The following is a 15,990-nucleotide window of genomic DNA, read 5'->3' as shown; positions in this document are numbered from 1 at the left end:
TTGTTTGTGTTTTCGCATTGCAGTGCAATTATTTCACATAAAGACCCGAACTGGCATGGGCCGTGATTAAAATTTCAATGATTGCATTATAAATCAAAATCGCTGGAAACTCTGTTCGCAGTTTCATCATCGACAGTTTCCCGAATGGTTAATACACCAAATCGATTCGCCGAAAGTCGAAGTCGTTTAAATATTTCTCTCGTCTTCGAATCGCCACAATATCAAATATTTGTATCACTGCCGTTATATTTCACGCGTTTGCAATGGAAGAATTGAATAATTCGTATCACAATCGGCAGGGAAATGTCCTAAGGAATATCCAACAGCGGCGAATATATCGTTCGGTAACGATACAAACACGCGGTGTTACGTGTATAATTTATCGCGCGCGTGGTGAGAGCTGTTGGAGGATGTGCGCGCATTTATACAGCATCGAACCGGGTATCGGTGGATTACGGATTACCGGCTCGAACGTGGACACCCTATTAGCAGATTACCGAGCGGCCCTGAAACAATTTTCTACGGCCACACTTCCTCTCTCTCTCTCTCTCTCTCTCTCTCTTTCTACCCCTTTCCCCTTCTGTTCCCCGGCTTTTTTCCGGCGACCAGATCTGCCTGGATTTTTTTTCTTTTTCCAATCTCTCCCTCGGTTCTCTTTCCTCTGTACGCGGCTTTATCAGAGCGCAGGCTCGATCGGTGAGTGCTTCCATCCAGACGAGAGCTCTCACCCCGAGGCACGGAAAAAGATAGGGCTGAATTTTGTTCCTTTTTAGTCCTATCCCCTCCTTCCCCGTAGGTTCGTTTCGCACGATTTTCGGAATATTTCCAGCATCGACCAAATTCGTTTTATCGTAAACGAATGGTTACAACTGGTTGCTAGTGATTTTCAATTCGTGCAACTGTCGATGGTAGTTTCCCAAAATCGACACTGCTTTGTTCGCGTGACTCGAAAAATTTGATGCCTTTTAACTTCTCTTTTTTCTGTGCTGGGATTGATTGTTAGAAAATCATCATTCAGGGTATTTGTGAGAAAGTGTACACCAATCGCGTGGACAGCGATGGTTCGTTAAGTCTGTCATGTTTGGTGGAAGAGAATAATAGATTCGAATATAGAATAATAGAATAATAGAAGAATCGTAATAGTCGACTGTAGTACAATTAAATTTGACCGCAATTAAAAACATTTGTTTGGTTTAAGTTAGATAGTTGTTGTAGGTAACTTGTCTAAATTAAACGAAAATTTTCCATGAAAAATATTCAATACACGAGAATCTGCAAAGACACTGAAAGAGTATTTTAATCATTGAAACGAAAAATTCAACATCGACGGACTGAATGAATCGACAAACGCATGAATTTTATAAGTAGCAATTTATAGAATCGATCCAATAAACCTTTAATTCACCATTTAATAATATCATTTATTCATTATCTTGGAAACGTCGACTACAGACAATGTTCAAGATCTAAAGAATTAAAGTCGAATAAAGAATTTAAAGTATCTCTACTGAAAATAATTTGCAAAGGGGCTGATACAATTTTTACTTTTGTTAACCCGCGATACCTGTTGGTAGAAGAAAGATGGAGAAGGATGTATATTAAGAAAAAGGGCTCGAGTTCGTTGAGAGAAGACAAATTCGAATTATACGGGTTTTTCGTTAGCTTAACGGGGGAAAGATTTCAGCCGCAAGCGGATTAGAGACAAGCTTCTCACCGGTAACCTCAGGATCGAGATCTCGCTAACGATAATACGCCGTTCCGGAATATTTTCCTCTTACATTGAGCAACAGTCTAACGACCGTGCTCGTTAATGAACATTAACCGAGAGGAGGAAGAAGAAGATGCTTCCTTCGAATGAAATTAAAGGAGAGAACGAACTGGCTCGTTCCTTTTTCGTAGGTGTCGAGAGATGCCATTTGGCTAGTTAAACGTTGCTGCTGCTTCTATATACCGGTTATTTAGTTCTCCGTTTAAACAGATAGAAATGGGAATTATCAAATTAACGAGGTTTTCATCGCTGGAAATTGGGTTGGGAACAAGATTAAAACGTATATTAACGTGCACAGATGCGTTATTATATCAAAAAATATTACTGTTACATTTTCAAAGTTGTCACAGAGGAACGTTTCCCTATTCTTAATTCTTTGCCTCGATCAAGTTTTACACCCTCATCTGCAACGTATAGCTGACACATCATAAAATCTATATGAGCTTTTAGAATATAACTAAAACACGTATCTCAATGACTGCAAGATCCCAATATAGAGTCAGATATTGAGCAGATAAAATCAGAAACCAACATTACATCAAGGAGTTTCGTTTCTTAAGTACAATTTATGTATCTGCAATAATTTGCAAATATCCAGACTTAACAACTTACGGGCAGTACAACCATGCTATGCATAATGCTTATTTCTTTCTACATATTTTTTCTTTTCAAAGTGCAAGGTATTTAAATATCATGTTTATATTTTATATTAAACACTCGATTCACGTTAACGTCAAAAACTTACTCGCTCGCCGTAAAACAGAGGTCTCGTGAATCCGTATTTTTCGAATTTCCTACCTTTGTCTCGTTCTACGAAGTACAACTACGAATTTTGTAAATGTCCCTTTATGAAGCTCCGAAACGACGTCGAAAAACGGTTCCCCAGCCCCCGTAATTCAAACTCTGCGCGCTATTAATTTCGTGGAGCGGAGAAAACGTTCGCGTTATTGCTTTTCCGAGGCGGCTGCGTCGTCTGACAGTCAAAGGTCCCCGCGACTGACTCAAACGATATTAAGGGAACACAACCCGCGATATTTCGTTCACGTTGAATCGAGCACGTTGAAATTAAACAGTTCTTCATTAGTGGGGTCCAGAGTAGCCCCGAAATCGGCCGCAAACAGATTAGAAACGTGGTCTTTCCCGGTGCATTGATACTAGAAAGCAATTGACTACACGGCCCCATGAGAAACGAAACGGAAATGGGACGCGCCGCGTAAGCTCGTTCCGGTTTTTCAGCTCTGTAAGACGAGGCATGGATATCACCTGCTCGGGTTACCTGGCATCGACCTCCTAACCTCGTCGAGATAATGAAACCCGGCAGAAGACGTTGCGCCCGTGGCTTTAATTCCATCAGTACACCACCTTCCCAGAGCAATTCCAATTTGTTCCCCTCCAACGGCTTAAACACCATGCGCGATGGAACGTTTCGTGCTGCTTAAAAAAAAAAGCTCACCCAAGATTTATGGTGCCGTGATGGATAATAAATTGGCTTCTTGCCTAGAAGAGTGATACTACCTAGAAAAGTAAATTATTCAGGATATCGATGGAAAATAGAAAGTTGGAGGGACAACGTTATTAATTACTGAAGTATTTAACGACGATGAAATGCTTGTTCTTTTATAATTGAAGTGTTTGCAATTATAAGAAAGCAGCTTTAATGTTTGAACTAGATTTATTAGAAGAGAAAGGAAGATGCATAGGTTTCATATTGAATGTACAAAAGATTAGTGCTAAGAATATTAATGGATTATGAATTTAAAATACGTTTTCAAAAGTAATTTGAACGATGCCATTGATTGTGAGTTAGTTTTTATTGATTTACGCAAATTAAACGGAGTACAATCTCTAATGAAATATTGTTAATAGATACGTATTCTTTTGAGATTAAAACGAACAGAGAAAAAATGTCTTTGTGAATTGTGACATTCTTTTTGTTAAATTGTATAATTATAACACTTTCATGTTAGCAAATAGATTTTTTCGCAGATCAGTTTTACTGATATTTTAGAATTGATGGCTTTCTACACATGTCACTCTTCGATTAAGTTTATTGGATAGAAATTAATTGAACGTAACTGTATCGTAAATGCAAGCAATTTATTAGGAAGGAAGGATTTTCTTACCGAAGGGGATGAAAGTTAAGTTACTGTAAATAAGGAAATAGCAGATTGTTTATAGTGTGTCTTACCTACGAACACGTAGCTAATAAAATTGTAAACGTATCGTCGAAACTTTTCTGATCCTGTTTCTTATGTTACGACCTGATAGAAAACGCGTGTATCCTATCGATCGAGGAACCTTCTTAATAACTTCCTGAAAAAATATTTTCACAACGAAAATATGCGATTTTATGATAAGAAGAAAACATTTTTATTAAAGGTTAGGAGAGCAAAACTTGCTAACTTTAGAACTGCTATGGTAGGTCCACACGCTAAATGTCACGAGGGATCTACTTGACACCCGTAAGTTGAAAGTAGATTCTAAGATTTTCAGTCCAAAGTCTCATGCTTATTATCTAAGATTTAGCAAGATTAGTCATCTGTAACTTTCAGTTACAGATGGGATTTCACTAGTTTCGACTTTAAAACGTTAAATACAATTTTTTGGAGAAACTGATTTTTATGAATCTGATCTTAAGAATACCAAGTGCAATGTCTAACTTTGTGAATTCAAACTCGTACTAATTTCAACTCACCAGTACCATCGATGAATATTACTTATCCGTGGTTGCGAATACCAGATGTTACAAAACTTTGATTGCCTTTATCACTGTGAATGGTCTGATGGTTCTAAGCTCGTACGAATACTATTTGTTACGTGTCTTGAGTTACGGACACTATGTTCTACAAGTGAAAGTCTACGCAAATCCTTTGTAGGTCCAGGCTTCCAGGCACTAGTCCTTCTTTCTATTGCGATTTTGACTAAAGTTCAGATTTGATTCTAGCAACTAAATCAGATATCCATAAACGTATTATCTCGGAACTGCAACCATATACACACTTTAGCCATGATTCCTTTCATCGTACCTACGTGCAAATTTATCAAGTATAATATCTAAAGCTCACGCTGTCTAATCTGAAACACTAGTGCGACACCTTGGGTCGCGACGACGCACATAATCGCACTGCACAAACACATAAATAACCAGTATAATATACAGGGAATCTCTGGTACAATTGCCATCCTATTGCAACGGCGAGAGCGATCCATCTGAGTCGCCGGATATATGGGCTCCCTTCAGAATGATCCTCCCTCCTTCGAGCACGGATATCAATTTTATGTGTCGGTAGGACGATATCGGCCTCGCTCGCTTCCACCCCATCCTGCCGCTTGTTTATGGCTGTATTAATTATTCCTATCGCGTATTCGCCGAGCTACGCTCGCTTCTATTCCCACACGTTGCTGCAGTTGCAGTTGTAATGCATCCGCGGTCGCTCGTTCCGAGCTAGCCGATATAACCACTCGCTCTCGTGCTCTTTCTCTCTCTCTCTCTCTCTCTCTCTACGCGCAACGGTTTAAGGTTTAAGGGGGCGCGTTCCATTTGCGTGCCGTTTACAACTCGCTGGCCCGCTTACAGCTGCCTGGCCTGTATAACCCTTTGCTGTATTAAGTCCGCGTCAGAACCGCTACGTTGCTACATACGCTGCCAATTCAATGGCCGATTGATTCACAAATAGTAGTACAGCGATCCTCTGATCTTGATACAGCCAAGATGCCAATTAGCAATCAAAAACTAAACATTGTTGAAAGAGGTAAGAAATTAAGATTTTTACTTCAATTTTGTTTGAATTTTTTTTTTAAGTAGGTTGTGATTAATGAGCTTGTGAATTTTAACAATTGCTTTGGCTAGTAGTACGCTACTTTATTTCGTTACTTTTTGTATAAAATAGCCAGTGCTAGCTTGCACATAAAATAGCCTCTCAGCAATATGTTAATTAGTAAGGAAAAATTATTACGTAACTATTACCGAATTGCCATGTTTTATTTAAAGGTTTGAAGGAGTAGAAAATAACAAAATTTTCAATTTCATGTTTCTTTTCATGGAAGTGAGGTTGAAAGTTTAAATTGTTTCATTAGCAGGAAGGTAAAACGGAGATTGAAAATTACGTTCTCTTTCCTCTGTGATTTTCTTCGAGAATCGTACATAACCGATCTTGGAATCGTTAGAATCTATTTTCAAACGAGAGTCGTCGTTATTAGATCCCCGTGACCCTGAGTTCGCCAGTATCGGCTTCCGTGACCCGAGAGGCTCGATATTGGATCCCGTGACCTCGTGTCGTGGACCTCCTGTCTGGCGAGCCTGCAGTTATCGACATCGTGTTTCACTTCCTTAAATGTCTTAAATATTTATTCCTTAACCTGCTTACTATTTTCCTTAAAATATCATTAGAATTCTAATTAAAAGAACTAATTAATTTTCTAAACACATCGAAATTCAAATCTGTATTCAATTAGACATAAGCTCTTCGCAACAAACATCAAGATTTACCCGCTGATGTTTAACATAAATTAAGTGATTTTCATTGTGTTATGCTCCGACTACGTCATTATAAATCTGTTATTTATTTCTTATACTACACGCTACCAAATATTAAAAAATAATAAAATATGCGAAATTTTTTCGTAGTTGGAAAAATATATTCGATGTTATTTCCCGAATGTATTATTTCAATTTTAATCATTCGTGTATACTTGTACGGAGCAATAAGAAGCTTATTTCAGCGTTTCTAGAATTGTCTGGTATTTTCGAGCAATCTTTTTCTATCGCAGCATTCAGCCAGTAGCTTTGTCATTCAATGGTCAGACACGAAACGCGCTGCTGTACGGATGAAAAGGCGCAAAAATGCTGTCGCCTATTTCTAGGTCCGTCTTTCTACAGAAGAGTCGCGACGTCGGATTTCATGGAAACGGCACGATCCATTTAATATATCAGCGAAGACGCCGGCAACATACGACGCTCGGGAATCGTTCGATCCGTGTGAAAAATCTTGGCGAAAATCGGCTTTCGACAGACAGCGTATCATTCCGTGTAACTCACGACCAACTTTCACGATACCGCCGTTATTGATACACGGAAAAGAAGTTTCGAGCAGCACGAATTTTTCGAAAGCTGCATCATTTGAAATATTCATCGTGCGAGCATATAGAATACTGTTGTCGATAAAACAAGTGGAATAAAGGTGAAATCTAGTCGTGCGTCAGAGGGTTTGCACAATTCTGACTACATGATTTGAAACATGGTCCTAAAACATGCTTCTATACTTTCAACACTTTTATATTTTAATACTACGGAACTGTTTTTAGGTGAAATCAGCGTGTTATCGATATTCAAACAATTTTTCGTATTAGAGTTTATAAAATAATTGTTCGTGAGTAATACGAAATTCACATTCTCTGTCTTTTATTTAATTTTATCTTCCTGTGTATTTAGTATTTTTATTCTTTTTTTTTTTATTGCCTTCGTTTTCATCATCTTCATCGCTTCCATAATAATGCTATTACATCTATTTCTTTGACAATTTGAGTATGATATTTTCGGCTTCTCAAAAAGCAGGTCCAATCCTTGCCTAATATATTTGTATTGTTCAAGGCAAACAAACTGTCAGTGTCTTATTTCGAAAGGCAGATAATTAATCGAATTATTAAAGAAAACTCATAGTTTATTTTATTTAGCATAGTTTTATTTAGCAAAATAATACAAAAATATTGAATCATCCGGAATTATTCATAAAATGTGCAATCCCGCATCTGCTGTATAATTTCTTGTAAAGAAGGAATCTTCTTTCTGCTGTTAACTTTCTATAACAACTCTTCTATTATACTGCCCATTTCTTGTGTGCTCTATATATACATATAATAATGGCAGAACACCATCAACTTTTCCCTTCGCAGTAGTATTATCCTCCCAATTTTGGCCCTACTCGATTCGTCAATACATAAATGGATCTTAAATGAACCTGTGCACGCATAATATCTGATTTCGGCTTCTTACAACAATATGAACACGGCCTGAATATTTGCAGAATATCATCCATCGTGATCTCGTTAAATCAACACCGTGGTGAATATGGTAGACGCGCGAGATCAAAGCAGCCGCGAATACAATTCACATATATCCTGTTACGTTCCTCTCCAAAATAATATACAATCATCCGAATCCACCTTGGTTTTCGCAACAGGAAACGTCAGACGGATCAGATTGCGGCCGCTCATATTTTTCGGATCGAATAACAGATCGGCCCCGTTAGAGATTCTAATCCGAACGGAAAGGCAAACGAAACCCGTGCGCACGTTTGCTCTTCGCACGCGATCGACCAAGTCGCGCATACATACATATATGTACGTACATATATGCAGTCGAGAGTAAAAATAAGTAGACAGGTAGTGGAAATAGGTATCGATGAAATTTCGTTAAATACAGTTTGCTTACACAAAAGTGTAAATATTACTTTCAATTATCTACCACATAATTTGTGAGCACATATCTACCACATAATTTGTGAAAGGATATTTAATAAATAAAACTGAATTACCTATATAATGCTAGAACCGGTTCGATTAAACTTCACTGATTCCTACTTCCACTACTTCTACATTTATTTCTGTATCTACCTGCATATGCGTACACGCGGATTTGCTTCGTTTAGTCAGTCGGATTCGTCGTTCGCGGTTTGATTCTCGGCCTCGATGTTCATATTTCAGGCTCGTATCACGGTTATCCTTCGAGGAGTTACGTTCGGGTAGCTTGTTTCTCGAGAATCGATCGAACGTGGACAGGAAGAGATGGTTCAGACTGAATGGAAAGACGAGAGAAACGAAGCAGCAATGTCCACCGCCTTCATCGAGATTTAACGCTGGCATTTACATTTAGGAGGACCTCTCGAGGTGTTGTTTGCTAATCGGATCCGGAAAATGGTGCTCGTGAAATTCGTTCTGAACGCTGTAAACACGCTCCAATGGTAGCTCGATGCTCCGTCCATCAGCGAGCTTAACAAAACCACCGTCTACCATTCAAGTAGATCTCATCCTGTCTCTGAATCTGAACGTCCAGTCTCGTTGCTCGTTCTTTTTTCGTTTTTAGGCTGAAGGAACATTCCAGACATTGGCTGTGCCTCGTTCTTTTGGAGGTTTCGTTAAAAGTTTCCCGTTTTTTTGTTTTCGTACCACCACTTCCTTTTATCCGCTCGTTTGCTTTCAATATTCACGGAATGGAGATCGTAGTCGCGAGACTAGTCTGGTTGGCTGAAACCGATGGTGATAAAGGTAAAGGAAGTTCTTGTAGGAAACGTCGATAGAGTGGCTGAATTTTTCTTTTCTTCCCGCACTATTTGTTTGGCATGGTGTTCGGTGGATTGTTGGATGGTTTGAAGTACGAGTATAGCGCGGAGAGTGGCTTTGAAAGGAACAATGACTCGAACCTTTGTCGAACTTTTCTTGTCAATTTTTATTGCGTTAATATTGTGGGAGATGTTCTTGATGTTTTGAAAGGGCGAAAATCGACCGACCATATGATCGGTCGAATTTTTGTTATAGTAGAGCGTAAAGTTCAATAAATATGTTACATACTTCCGTAAGATTTGAACAAAAATATCGACCAAATATGGAAATATTTACTACTTTCGAGGAAATGAATTCATCTACTTGACACATACACATTTGCCACAAAACATTACCAAACTTCCACCAGTAAGATTCGATATTTCATTGCTTGCAAATAAATTTATTTTTCAAATTCATTTTCTGTAATATTTATAACAACGTCATAATGCTATTTAATACGGTATCTTCTACTTGAAAATTCATTAAATCTCTAACACACACACTTAACGTTGCTTCTTTAATCAAACGTACTCTGTTTCTAGAAAATCTAACATTAAATTTAATTAAAGAACTAAAGATAAATGATGTACCTAAGAGATTCCAAAACATTCGGTGGTAAAGGACGATGAACGATCTATTTTTATTTTGTGTTTCAGCTTCTAGCTGGTAACAATAATCCGTACTCGGAGAAGGAACAGGTCTTCGACCCTGCGATCGTTGCAACGAAAGTCCGTTTTATTCCTTATACCTCTCACATGCGGATCGTATGCATACGAGTGGAGCTTTATGGTTGTCCGTGGACTGGTGAGTACAATTTATTACAGTTACTTTTGCCTCCTATATCGCAGGATCTTGCTACTTATTTGTGACAAGATATCCACCGCTAAATATTGAAAAGAACGATGCAGTAGTTCCTTCGGCATCGAGTATTTTTATCATGCTGTCAGTACTTTCCGTTTTATCGGATCGAGGAGGGAACTTCTTACCGTTGGAAAAGCGTGCACGCGACCGGGACCGTATTTCCTGCGTTCTGTCAGCGTCGATTTTCCTGCCTCAAAAATCTAATACCATTCTCTGGCTGTCGTTTGTCGCTTACTATAATTCCATTCCTTTTCTAGCACGGTGAATGCAATAAATAGTCGCTGAAAAACTTGCTTCGAATACAAAGTGGGTTACCACTTTAACTATAAAACTACTTTCAAAACCGATCCAGACAGAAATGAAATACGCTTAATCTTGTATTCCGTTGGATTATTGTGAGCCCAAGCTTTATAAGTAGATCGTGAGCGTCTACCTTTTGGTGGGAAGTTTGAGAGTACAAAAATGCAAGAATACATATAATATGGAGGAACATGTAATAGGTTGTGACGTATGAAATATCCGAGTCTTCAGGATTCGTATCACTGAATTCTAAAATGGATGCTTCTAAAAGCATCTGCTTCTAAAAGGTATCTGCGTAGAAAGCTGTTGAGAAATGAAAGTTGTATGTATATATATAAAAGACAAAGTTCTTAACTTCGGTGTAACATACTACGATACATCTAAAAGTGTACAAATGTTTATTGAAGAATAGAAATTCTCAGCGTTATTCGTAACTCTATTACTCGTACATTTGCAATCTATTCTACAGATATATAAAATATTCAAACTACAGTACTCGGTGAAACATTTGGAAGATTCCATTTTTAGATTAGACTTTTCCTTCAGATTCCATTTTTAATTGTATTGTTCCACAGCAATTCTAAATTTCCAGACAGTTTAAAATTTTACACCGTTTACTTATAATTTTTTTCCGATTAATTCCTATTCCAAGTTTAGAAGATTGCATGAAACAAAATTTATCAGCTCGACCCAATAGCACAGGTATGTTGCGTTAATTTGACCCCAAATAGGTTCACAAAGTCTCATCTGGTGTAGGAACTTCCAGCTTCGATCGTTATTGCCGTTCTAACAATAGATATTGTTACCTCGTATCGACGTTGTTCGTAGGTGGTGGACGTTTTAAGAAATATTTACACCGACGATGTTTGTTTCCCATTATTGAATCGGTATCGTTCTCGCAGTATCGGAGGGACGTGTATGCACGGTTGAACGATGGGACAGCAGCCGCTTGAAAAGTCGCCCGAATTATCAAGTGTACGATATTTTTATTGGTACGTCGTTAGCGGTGAAAAACAGCGCGACCGTAAACGAAAACTTGCGTGTATTCAGTTTTGGTGTCGGGCCAGCTGTGCAATTACTGTAACAAGAACGAAAATATTTTTCATATGCTGAATGGTGATTCTAGTCGAAATTACTGCAATCGCGACTGCTACGAGCCTCGGTATTACTCTCTGCGTATACGTGCGTGTATTATATGTATACGCGTATATACAACATATATATTTTTTTGTGAGTTTTTTAACCCCTTCGTGCCCCCATCGCATGAAGCGAACAACACCATGATAAATATAGATACGGTATTTTTATTGCGCTCGAAATTTATCGTTCGTGCCGTTTTATCGGAAAAGAAAGCAATAGGAGGGGAAATCGGTGCCATTTTACCAACGTTCTACACCGCCGGAAGCTCTCTGTTCATTTTTCCCTATCATTCGCGCAAACGGCTAATTTAATACTGTCAAGCTTTTAATCTCATCCTCTTCTCTGGAATAGATATTCGTCGTTGTTGCACGACGGACCATTAAGAATGCAATTGATTATTTTTCGAGCGGTAGCGTCAAAACTCGTACTACGTTCTTCCCTTATTGGCATCTGTCAGTTCTCGTCGCGTCGAAGACGGAAGCTTCCGAATAAAAATCATTTCTCTGTATGTCCTATCGCCGCGAACGTGCCACTCTATCGGATGTCAATCTCCGACGCCGTGATGAGAACGTGCACAGATTAAATTATGCGATTCTTGCGGGTCTCTTAAATGAAGTCGTTTCAAGTAAATAGCTTAGAGAAGCGGTTTTATATTAAATGCAGCTTCTAGATAGTGAAATATTTAGAAGCTCTAACCTGTCGAATGGTAAATTTTATATTTATATTGATGTATATTCTCTTCAATTAGATGTATACTGAAAACCATCGAAATCGCAGAACAATTTTATCTTGTGACTTATTAGATTAAAGTTCGTCCTCGTGTAAAATACGACTCGTGCTTCGGTAAGCTATCTGTGAATCTATATTTGTATTAATTTTCATAAGTTAGAAGGCATATTGACAGAATTCTCTTACAATTTTATTTCTTTATCGATATTATCCAACATTAATTTGATTAAAGTTTTTAAAATTTTAGCAACTATGAAAACAAACAATCTGATATCGGCCACTTCGACGAATTTTAAAAGTAGATCGAGTCACTTAGAAGCCAAATTGACTAATTCCTTTATAAAGTTATTAATTTCACGTTATACCGATACATAACTAATATCCAATATCTCAAGAGAGGAAGCCTTATTTTCATAAATTTATTTATCACGTGTAGATACCACAGATGCTTGTAAGTTCCGAAGAACGTTTAAAAATCGTACCAATTATAATATTCGTTTCTCTATACAATTTAATTTATGAAATCGATCAGCGCGGTTTTTCAGCCACGATCGAGTCTCGATCCTTAAATTACTCACAAGCGAACCGTATCACTAAACTCCGGATATCTACGGAAGTTCATATTTCTACGAACACAACGAAAAGAGCAGGACTTAGCCAGATCGCTTATGAATTAAATATACCTAACAAATACTATACTTTGGGATATTTTATATATTTTTATATAATACATGCATTCTGTAAATTTGTACACCTTTAAATTTTCCGTAGCTGCATAAAAATCCGTGGTCTACACGTCAGAATATAAAAAGTAACCACACGGCGTTTGTATAAAGATTCGAAAGTTTCCCGGTGGCGTCTATTTCCTGAGGACGTGCGCTTTATCCAACGACCAAGCGCAATCTTATCACGTCTCGTCGTGGAATAAAATGTCCGTCTCATCGCCGCTATGATGCATAGTTCACGAACGTACCGTGCTACTACCTTTTTTGTTTTCTCGGTTGCAGACGGCCTGGTGTCGTATTCCATGCCCCAAGGAATTAAGAGAGGATCGGAGGTTGACCTTTCCGACAGAACGTACGACGGCAGGGAAGAAGGAGGTTACCTCTCCGGGGGACTTGGTCAACTTGTCGACGGGCAAAAGGGTCCTGACAACTTCAGATTGGACGTCAGTGGTAACGGGAAAGGTGAGCTGCCTCGTGCTGGAATGAGATTAACGCTAGAGTTTGATCGTGTCTAGATTAGCGTGATAGAACCGTCTGCTACGTTCCGTGCTCGCGAGTTACCAGCTGGTTCGTTTGCTTATTATTTCGTTCCTTCTTCCATCTTTCCCTTTTATCCTTGTTCTTTTTCCTTCTTTCTATTTTTCTTTCTTTCTAGCTCTTGTTCTTTAGTTGTTCTTTTTTTCTTTTCTTCTTTGCGTTACACGTAGAAAGGATCGTTGAAATTCGGCTTGACAGGGCTGGAGGAGCTAGTAAAGGGAGGAAAAGGAGAATGGTCTGCGGGTGGAAAGAAAACAGGATCGTTTAAGCTAACGGGGCTCAGTTTTACGGGAATTAACAATTCTCCTGCGGGTGTTTTCTCGAGTATTATTAAATCTCAATTGTAAATTCGCTGTTTCGTTTCAACGGCGGAATTAAATTTGCTGGGCGTTATCGAACTGCATACATATTACAACAGGTAGAAGTTTCTTTAGCTCTAGTGGAACGTATCGATGATAAAGAAACTCGATGGAGAAGCAAATTGTTTTCTTCGTTCTGTAAGAAAAAGTAATGTATCGATTCTGTAATGAATCGCTAGCTCCGGTCTTTGAAATAGCTCGATTTTTACGTGACAACTTTTTTCTTAAGTATACTATTGTCCTGGAATTAATTATAGTTATTAGAAACGATATAGTAAGACCGAAAAATTGAGTTTTTGGGCGGTGATATCGATTGATACATCCCTTAAAAGTCTCTTAAATTTGAAGCTACACGCATTAATTAAAACTGTACGATATTAAGATCGCTGTTTGCTCAATAACAACAATTAATCTGTTATTGCCAAAAAAAGAAGCAATTTGAAATTTATGTATTTTTCAAAAAGTCAAAGGTTTTTAATCCTACAAATATATGAATTTCTTCCCTTGATTGATGTCGCCACCTTATTACGTCTTTTCTATCAACCTAACTCATACAGCTCATACGTAGCCAAGTTAACAAAAGATCTCGCGAGGTATCTGCTGCCGGCGCTTAAGCCGGCGAATAAAATTTTCCTCGTGTCGATTCTAGGTGTATAGAGCAGTCTAGATAGTGATAAGAGAATTCTAGGAAGCTATGTCTGCGAAGGCTAGGATACTCGGACTCTTCCGGAGGCAAACGTGTTCCACGTCGCACTCGAATCTGTTCCAATTTACATTTATATTGAACCGCGGACTAGGCTGCGAGCCACGATGCTGTTTACCGGCTCCCAGGATACATTTGTGTCTTTCCATTTACGCCACGGGACAGGCCGAGGCTACGTACTTTCAGCTTCTTAAACTTTTAAACTCGTCGAGACTGCGTGCACCAGCCACTCCTTTCTCTCTATTCTCTGCTTAAACCTCTGTTGCAATCGGAGTCTCTCGAATCGAGAAGAACTGGCCTCTTAGCGTCCTATGCAGCTGCATCCCGTTTCTATTTTCAAAAGACTCGTGAAAATATTTCTTCGCTTCCATTCTTAGTCTGCTTGAGACGATGATGAAGAAGCCACGTCATTGTTTCCATCGTTGTCCAGAAAGTTTCCGTGAAACTTCCGTTTCGTTGGCATGGATGCACTCACTGTTGCATCCTCGTTCTCGTTAATAAGTTTCCTTGGTTTGCATGCAAGAATGGTACGAGAACTGCGATCAGAATGTCAGCGGGAAACGGCTCGTCAGCATCGGAGTGAGTAATTAGGTCATTAGGTAATAACTTTCAGATTGCAGTTTAGCGAACGTTACGACAAGGACAGGGACCGTTGCTGAATCCAATATCGTCAGGCTGAATCTGTGGTATTTTCTAAATTTTCCCGCATCCAGATTTCTTTGATCCGCCGCCTTGTTAATAAATCTTCTCCGTAAATTGTTCGCCAAGCTGTTTTGTTGAATGACGACTTGTTACTCAGCGATGTTATAAATGATTACGCGTACAAAGTTAGTTGTTTTGATGAATGGAGGAGCAAGAAAAAATTTCAACATACAAAATTCGAGTCATTAATAGTCATCGTAGAAAATTATATAAATGAACTTCGTTCCTCTATCGCTTGCGAAATTATTTAAAAGGTTTAATTAATATATTTTTGTTCCGTACCGCGACCTAGTAATTATACACTTGTCCATTTCTTCATCCACGGTAATTCACAATTCTTTTCTATTTCTATAACAACCTTTCAACACTAGTCGTTTCTAATTTTTTAAACATGCCATGTACGTTTTCTCATTTTTATTTCTCTGTCGTTCCGCTTGTCTAACGCTTTCTTTAACACAATCGCTCGAACCTGCAACAATCCTCAAGGAGTCGGTGCTGTCGTGTCAAAAATTAGTCTTTATCACCACTGATTCCATCTGCCTGCCATAAGGTTTAGTGTTTGCTGTCGAGTCTTTTATTTTCACGATGCATTAAGTCCAGGCGCTCCTTGGTTTCTTCATTACTTGTAATGGTTAAACGTTGGAACATGCGGAATTTCCGCGTGCGTCTCTCGAGGCTACGCTCCGTACTAGCGACTGATCTTCAGTTTGGAGGCGACCTGTTCTCATTTTTTCCTATCAGTTTTTCCAATGAATTAGCAACGATGACCGTTGCTCTTACTTCTTCACCGAAAATGTAAATTGACAAATTCTCTTGTCCCATGTTCTAGTTTCCATCTCAAGTTTT

The 15,990-nt window shown here is 38.6% G+C and overlaps 1 protein-coding gene across 6 annotated transcripts in view; it reads left to right on the top strand.

Moving 5' to 3' along the window:
- The window catches only part of LOC117204395 (discoidin domain-containing receptor 2-like), a 221,228-nt gene that overhangs the window by 151,531 nt on the left and 53,707 nt on the right, over positions 1 to 15,990 (top strand). For all 6 annotated transcript variants that reach the window (XM_033441746.1, XM_033441747.1, XM_033441744.1 and 3 more), the window contains 2 exons: positions 9,745 to 9,892; positions 13,126 to 13,305. In XM_033441746.1, the coding sequence (XP_033297637.1) occupies positions 9,745 to 9,892; positions 13,126 to 13,305 (328 nt within the window). The remainder of the gene's footprint in view (positions 1 to 9,744; positions 9,893 to 13,125; positions 13,306 to 15,990) is intronic.

Source organism: Bombus bifarius, unplaced genomic scaffold, assembly GCF_011952205.1.
Source record: "Bombus bifarius isolate JDL3187 unplaced genomic scaffold, Bbif_JDL3187 scf7180000007978, whole genome shotgun sequence".
NCBI lineage: Eukaryota > Metazoa > Arthropoda > Insecta > Hymenoptera > Apidae > Bombus > Bombus bifarius.
This window is presented reverse-complemented; position numbering and strand designations above follow the sequence as displayed.